At 34.4% G+C, this 8,132-nt stretch overlaps 1 protein-coding gene and 1 pseudogene across 1 annotated transcript; both read right to left on the bottom strand.

Annotated features, from left to right (window-relative positions):
- Positions 1-3,199: 3,199 nt before the first annotated feature.
- LOC130505516 (ethylene-responsive transcription factor ERF060-like) lies at positions 3,200-4,442 on the bottom strand. Its single transcript, XM_057000123.1, has one exon. It carries the CDS (start codon positions 4,280-4,282, stop codon positions 3,455-3,457), a length of 828 nt encoding a protein of 275 aa, XP_056856103.1. The 5' UTR covers positions 4,283-4,442; the 3' UTR covers positions 3,200-3,454.
- Positions 4,443-6,723: 2,281 nt separating this feature from the next.
- LOC130505517 (inositol-3-phosphate synthase-like) lies at positions 6,724-7,907 on the bottom strand (annotated as a pseudogene).
- Between the last annotated feature and the right edge of the window lie 225 nt (positions 7,908-8,132).

The following is an 8,132-nucleotide window of genomic DNA, read 5'->3' as shown; positions in this document are numbered from 1 at the left end:
TTGTAATGATATAATCTTAGGCCAAAATGCCCCAATCATTGAGGCCTTTTCCACTATTCATAAAAGTAATAAAGCAGAAGCTATATATTAGTTTTTAAATTTTATATATATATATATATACATATAGATATCTAAATAGCTCAATTATAGTATCTAGAAATGATCGATTTGCTAAGGTTCGGCAGATAAAAATGAACATGTACGTATATACGATCATAATGTACTCGTATAACTTATTTCCCATGCCATATTTGATTCTTACACTCTCTATATGAAAAATACATTATTTCAAATGTACGTACTATGTAAATTATTCTTGAACAAATGTAGTGTTGGGGCTAAATATGTAGTGCAGAAAATTCATCTTTAAAAAACAAGCACGTTCTTACTTTAAAATCATCGATACATGTGTTAAAAGGAGAATGTCTTAGGTTACTCTTTATCATCTCCAAGAGTCGCCAATCTACAACTTGAGTGGCTTCTCTTTATATCTCCATGGCCTTCAGACCTTTAATGGACCGACACTTTTTCGATAACTATAGCTATGGATTGATATGATCTTCCTTTTAACATATCTAAAATGCATATGTTAATCATCGCAGCTCGTTTTCATGCGATGAAATTCAATATATACACTTCTAATTATTAAATGTGATCTCCACTTGTATGATATATTGATATCTAGTTGAATTGTCGCGATGTGAAATGTCTATGCTACATTGAATTCATAATACCGTTAAACGCGCAAATAAAATAACTCATGTAAAGCATGTCACTGTAATAATGATTGAATCCAGTTTAATCACTAAAAATACATATAGGTAGCCATCCCACGCGGACCACACCGTGGATACACGTAGCTAGCGATGTCGATCTCGGAATTATTTTAGTTTTCTTTTAGAAAATGATCATCTGTCTAGCCATTCTAACAACGTGAAAAGACAATCCATTAGAGATCATGTAAATATCGCTTGACGGATTTGAACAGAATCCATGTTGAATGATTGTAATATTTGTAAAGAATTAATAGAAATGGATCGTAGTAAGCTTCGCGTTGGAGTTGTTCACTTTCGACGTGTCTTGCATTAGAGATTAACCCAAAGCCCTCCAGTTTCTTGTATGACTGGATATATAAGAAAACAAACATTATTCTTTATATAAACTCATAAAGTTGAAGTATCCTATAATTATCTCTTTGTCCCTAATCGACCAATCACGTACCCTTCTCTATCACATGAATATATTATGAACACAGAATATATTATAAACACAGATATTTAAAGTTTGACGTGTATATTACTGTATACACGTCTAATCTACGCTACAAACACTTATATAGTTATATCATATATCTACTCCCAATTGGATAAAAGCATGTCATATATGTACATATGTATAATATATATTTCCAATTACTTTAATCGAATAGAATTTGCCAATTACTTTTTATCAATCAAAATTTAGCCATTTAATTTTAAAATAGCTTTTAATTAATATTCATATGCATTTTTGCTGTATAAACAATTAAAGTAAATTTTATATTGATTAATAACACTGAGATCGATTATGATATTTTATTAGTTTGGAGAGAGATCAGTTTATAAAAGGATTATATATGATCTAATATTTATTTTTTATTAATTTATGAAATATTAATTTATAGAGTTTTTGGTCAAAATGGGCTTAAACTGTATATAGGCATATTTGGCATGCGATGGCAATTGTCAAATTTTAACTTTCATACACCTATGGGCCGATGATTTTTTTTTTGGAACTACTCCATGATTTTTTAACAATTTTCTTTTCTTTCTGAAACCTTATCGGGCATGGTTGTACGAATTAAATCAGAGTTAACTCGGACTTTAAATCAGAGAGGCGCCACACCTAACCCGTTAAGTGCCAAGTCCAATTGTTTTGGGGCCGTATTTGAAGAATATATTAGTATTTATATCAGTCCATATTCCGACCCAGTTACCTCAACTTTTGCCTTGTGTGTTATAACATGCTCAAAAGGCCTATAATAGTTCTAACAAAATATAGATAGTTAAATGTTTCAAAAGAAGAATATACTATAACAACTCTATGTTTTCTCTCTAAACTTTTTTGAGAGAGAGAGTGATGCGATGTTTTGATTGTTGGTTAGGACTTTTGCGATTGCTTTGACATTTGGTGGCTTTGTTTACATCATTTGTAAGATCAAACACATACAAATGATTATCTTCTTGAAAGTGTTGATTTTTGGATCTATTAGCAATGATTTTGGCCTTTTGGATTTGACGCATGGCCAGTCTCAGGCAAAGTCAAATAAAAAATTCGCCTCAAACTCTTAAATTTTTTAGAAAAATTAAATACACAGATTTTCAAATTTATAAAAAAATTATTAAAATATTTACTAGATTATCTACGGTCTCCAAATTCAGGCCAATTGGTTCTGTTTCTAAGCGGTCATTTCACCAGCTGTTTGGTTTCTGATGGTTTTGGACTTCCAGTGAAGACCTCATATATCGGTGGAGGAAGGTGTTGTCGTGGTGGGCGATGTGTCACTCGCTTCATGTCAGTTAACCTTGTGTCTAGATACATGGCAACTTGATCGATTTGTCGATCATATCTCTTTCTTATAGGGTTTTCGTCTTGAGCCTTTGGCCTCTTGATGTGGTTAAGTTGTTTGGATCTTTGAGGTGTTCTCTTTTGCTTTTAATAAAAACAAGATGATTAAAAAAAGTAATAGAAAATCTAGAAATATGACAATGCAGCATTAGTTTATTCAAAGTACATGTCAGTACAAACAAATATTTATAAGTTAAAAATTTCAAAAGTTCACAGACATCTATGTCAATTTTTGGCCTTATGAACACTGTCTCTATGTGCTGCAAGAAAAGAATCACAATGTTGGATAAGGCTCCTCTTTTATTTTTTCCTGTATATGTTAATAATACTACTATACTGGCAACATATAGACTTTTAAATTAGTGATAGACATAATTATTAATCTTTGTCACATTTGTTGTATTCTAAACTTGTGTGGTATATATGTGTTCCCATATGTCAATTAGGGACCCCTCTCTCTGGCCCTCTGCCTTCCTCAACAGACATTGGACAGAAACACAACATGAAATTTAAAATAATCGCCAGGACAGAACCATTCATATTTGATAAGGAGAATTCATTAGAAGAAATAGAAAAAGGAACAAAATGAACATAAAATCGTAAAGAAAAGACTAAATAATTTACATTCAATAGAAACTTAAAGATCAGAGACTACACATTAACTTCTCTGATTAGTCAATGACAAGGTTTCTGAAAAAACAACATAAACCAGCCAGACCAAACACATGGACAACAACATAGACAACAAAGCCTTAAGCAAGTCTCTACAACTGTAAAAATTTAGCTGCAGAGATTAAGGAACTAGCTAATATGAGACATCATTAGACACTGAGTCGAAGACAGACTCCTAAGATTCAGACAATTTGCTAATCGCATCCCAATCAATCTCCACAGAAGGAAACTTCTCCAGCACGAAACTCCCAGTGTCATCAAACCCTAAATCCGAAAACTCCAAGAAAGCATTAGTAATTCCAGAATCCGGCGACGAAGATCCCACCTGAGACTCATAGGAAATCGAATTTTCATCAGCTCTGAAGAGCCCAAACTCACGTTCTTGATACTCTGTTTTTGGCGGGAAAGGCTCTGTTTCAGAACAGGGGAGATCATCATCCTCTGTTTTTCTCAAGCTTTGACAAATCGCCTCGAGCTTTGCCTGAACAGAGGAATGAAGAGGCTTCAAGCTTCTATCACCACCACCGTACCCATACTCGTGCCTAATTTGTGGGAAATTAAGCCTAGCTAATTCTCCTCGGAGCTTGTAAGCAGCTTGATCATAAGCCATCGCTGCTTCTTCAGCTGTGTTATAAGTTCCAAGCCAGAGTCGGGTCCGGTTCTTGGGTAAACGGATCTCAGCAACCCATTTTCCCCAGTGCCTTTGTCTAACTCCTCTGTAGAGTTTCTGAGTTGTCGTGTTCTTCATTGGTACTGGCTTTAGGGAGAGGTTTGAGATGGTGGTGGTTCGTCTCTGGTTGAGCTGGTTTTGGATCTGGTGGATTTGGTAAGGTGTGAGCTGGTTCAGACAGAGAGGTGTTGTTTGGTTGAAACCGAATATTGAGTTTGGAGTTGGAGGAAGAGAAGAAACAGAGTTGGTGAAAGTTTTAAGTACTTTCATGAGCTCCTCTTTGAAAGGATCGGAGAGATCTGTGCTGCTATTGAACGTATCTATGGCTGCCATGGATCTTAAAAGGAGAGATGTTTGAGATTTAGATTGAAGTAATAACAGAGAAGGATCAAAAACAACCTTCTTGGTTTAATTGATACTTGGTGTTTTTTTGTTGCTCTTGGTTTTGCTGGATGCAAACTTCTTTGCTTATATAATACAAGAAATTAAGACCCTCCCCCTTGAATTCATAGTATATGTTTTTAAATTATATAAAGTAGGTCAATGCAATTTGTTTTTCATTATTATATCTTTGTCTACATTTTGTTTGATGCTTTTGTTCTATTCACATTTTATTTTATTTTAAATTTGATGTCTCACTCTTATTTTGGAAGGTGTTTTCAATAAAATGCCGAAAAGAATATTTTCAGCAATAAGTATACAAAAATTTTATAAGAGCTAAAAGTGTATTGTTGGATTCTGAGGCAAGTTGAAAGGCAAGTTTGCCTTCAAACCACTTATATATTCTTTTTGCCAAAATATTTTTTCTTCATTGCGTCAAATTATAACACCAAATAACATGAAATTTTTATATACTATATTATATATAATGTGGATTAGAAGTGAAACGCTTTGAATAATTAACTGAAGTAGATATATCATCCATGCAAACAAAATGAATAAACTGCAGTAATATACCAACCATTAGAATATTTGGTGGTCATAATATTATTCACTGTTTCAAAAGGTAGATTATGTGGTCCAAGCCATGAAATTGTATCGAGTATACCTCACAGAAGTTTAACTCGTCAGAAATTATATATTGGTATGCATATATAAATCTATGTTTCGTAGTAACTTATATAAATCTATATATGTTAAAGTGGGGAATATGAAAATTTAATATTAAGTAAAGGCTTAAAAGTTTGTGGAGTTGTGAGCAAGGACAATAGTGAGAGAACGTCAAGAAATATTGAAGTTTGATGGAAAGAGGTGAGAACTCAAGGGTGGTTCAAAGTTTGCGTCACAAGGCAGCTAATGGATATTCTTCTTCACCAATAAAGCACCACTTTCTTACATCAGCATATGGTTGTTTTCCCTCTACGTTTATTCCCAAAAAAAACACTAAATTTCAAATTAACGGTAGATTTCATAACAATTAAGAGCAGCCCTCCACGTAATTATATTCTCTTATTGTCTTACTTCAAGAAAAGAGATTCTTCAAGACTATATTACGCGAAAGAAAGCCAGTATGGGGCCAACTATTTAGAGAACAAGAAAATAATTTATGGGACCTGCTTTTGCGTGTTCACACGTAAGATCCTACATGGAAGTCACTATCTCTCGGTTCTGTAAGACCTGACAACTGACAACTGCTAAAGAGAGATTGAAAGAACCCTATCTTTGATCTAATCTAAAGTTATCGAGATAAACTCTGATTACACGTCTGATAAAGTTAGCCGATAGAGAATCTTAACTTTCGATATTTTTCATTCAAAAGATAGCTTTTATCCTTGATCGGCAATGTTAACTTTAAGAATATTCGTAGATAATGATCTAGAATATGGCAAAGACACGTAAACCCACACACAAATCTACGCCTACCCATAAAACAGCTCTTAGACCTTAACTTATCGCATCAAATTTTCAAGTTTTACAACCATTCACTTTAAAATTGTAAGAATGATTATGAAGTTCATGTACATTTTTTTATAATCCCTTATTTTAAGAATGATTATTAGCATGACAACCTAATCTTATCATGGACAATAGTTAATCTCCAAAGTCATCCACGAAGTGTATTTAAATTTATTTTCTAATTGTATATGGACAAGATCATGGTGATGTAGTGACCACTAAACACATCGAGTAATTATTATAGAGATTTGGATATTGTTTAAAATTCAACGAAGCTAGTTGACTTTTATAAATGTCAACTCTTCCTCCACCATTGGAGGCTTGGTGGTCAAGATAACATCAAGTGAAAACTATGATTCCCTGACGGTGACCGAACTTTTTGACTATTGTTCTCTGGTGACTATGATTTTTCTGATCCAACCTAAGCAACGAAGCTCTTGTTCAATAACTAAAATCCATTCGTGTGAACACATAACCGTATTTTCAAAAAAAAAAGAAACACATAACCGTCATTTATAATCTTTGCTTTCTAATTCTAGTTAAATCAAAACAAGTATATTTTTTATAGAATGAAAATATGCAAGGATGTATTCAAAATTGTTCGTGAAGCCTTGAACTATTCTTTCTAATATTTACTTAGTAGATATAGAACTAAATTTAAAATTTGAAAATTAATAGGAAAAATACTAAATTGACAAAATTTCTCTGTACTGAAACAAAGATCAAATATATATAAAAGTTGTTTACACACATATGAAACCGATCATAAAGCGATTATGAAATTAAGGTCCAACCTAGAAATACTGCACAAGATACTAAGTACTAACCCATCCGGATTACAATAAATACAAGTTACTTAACACCCTACAAAGATCAAACTATAAGCTCTTTGATCTCTGAAAACAAAAGCATTCATAAACATATAATAATTAAAGAAGGATACAAAAAAGCCTTATAACATAAAGTCTTGTAAATTCTTCTTGTTTACTTTTATTCCAAAGATCATGTTGTTTTCCGGCGCCAGCCCAATGCACGCCCTTAGAATCTTCTCCAGCATCGCCCGCTACTTTGACAGTGCATTAACCACTGGTGTATCCGGCGGCACAAGCGGTGCCTTGGTGAGCTATCTGTGTATTGAGGCCACAGGATGGAAAGAATGAAACTTCCCCTGCCAACAAAAAAGAAAAGAATCAAAACATCAAAACCAGGGTTCACTGAAACCCCAAATAACTGATTTTGTGAACTGACAAATTAAACTCTCCTTGGATTTGAACAAGATCCAAAATAATTGGAAGAGCTAAAAGAGAGTCCTCACAGGTATTGTGCATTACAATAGTGTTCTTCCTTCCCATGAATATCTCTGATGTCTACTCATCCATGGCTCGCTTGCTATCTGGTACATACGGTACATACTGCAACACACACACACACACATTATATCAATGGACAACATTGCAATTTTCAAGAGACAAAAAGTCTTGAATGTTACTTATTGATAGCTTACCTTGATAACAACTACATGGTCTGGATGTTCTCCGGGCCCAAAGAGGATACCGTTACTACCAACCATATCGTCCACCACATTGCTTTTGGGTATCTCCTTAGATCGAAATGTTTGTGGAGCTGAGAGGTTCATTCCATCGTTGTTCCCCAAGTGCTTATAGCTCACAATTGAAGTAGGCTGTTGTTAACAAAAACACACGATGAAACAAAGTCTTCTGAAAGGTTTCTTGACTGTCAAGAAACATTACTTGAAAACAGACCTTGATTCCTACACAACCAAGGAAACCAAGACAGATTTCATCTTGGTTTGACCACTCTTGAAGTCATCTCCACCGATTAAAACATTGTTCTTGATAGCCAAATCAATAAGACTTGGAACAAAGGTGTTCTGAGGACTCCCACTGATGAACGGGATGCCTTGAAGAACACAAAATAGCGTAAAGCGTCGAATGAGAGAGATCTCAGACTCATCCCTGACCACAGACTTCATAAGATCCTCAATTGTATCGTTTAACCCGACGATCACATTGCTGTAACGCTCAGTGTTAGCCGTACCCATGGCGTGTGCTAAGTTCATATCACTTATGTCCCATCCTCCAAACACAACATTATCTGGATCAGTTGTGACTAGGGGTGTCAAAATGGGTCAAATGGGTCAACCCAACCCATAATCCAAATGGGTTGACTGTTAAAGGGTCATGGGTCAACCCAATCCATTTATTAAATGGGTTGGGTTGACCTATGACCCATTAAATTGAATGGGTCAGATGGATTAATGGTTGAC

Source organism: Raphanus sativus, unplaced genomic scaffold (genome assembly GCF_000801105.2).
Source record: "Raphanus sativus cultivar WK10039 unplaced genomic scaffold, ASM80110v3 Scaffold2335, whole genome shotgun sequence".
Taxonomy (NCBI): domain Eukaryota; kingdom Viridiplantae; phylum Streptophyta; class Magnoliopsida; order Brassicales; family Brassicaceae; genus Raphanus; species Raphanus sativus.
This window is presented reverse-complemented; position numbering and strand designations above follow the sequence as displayed.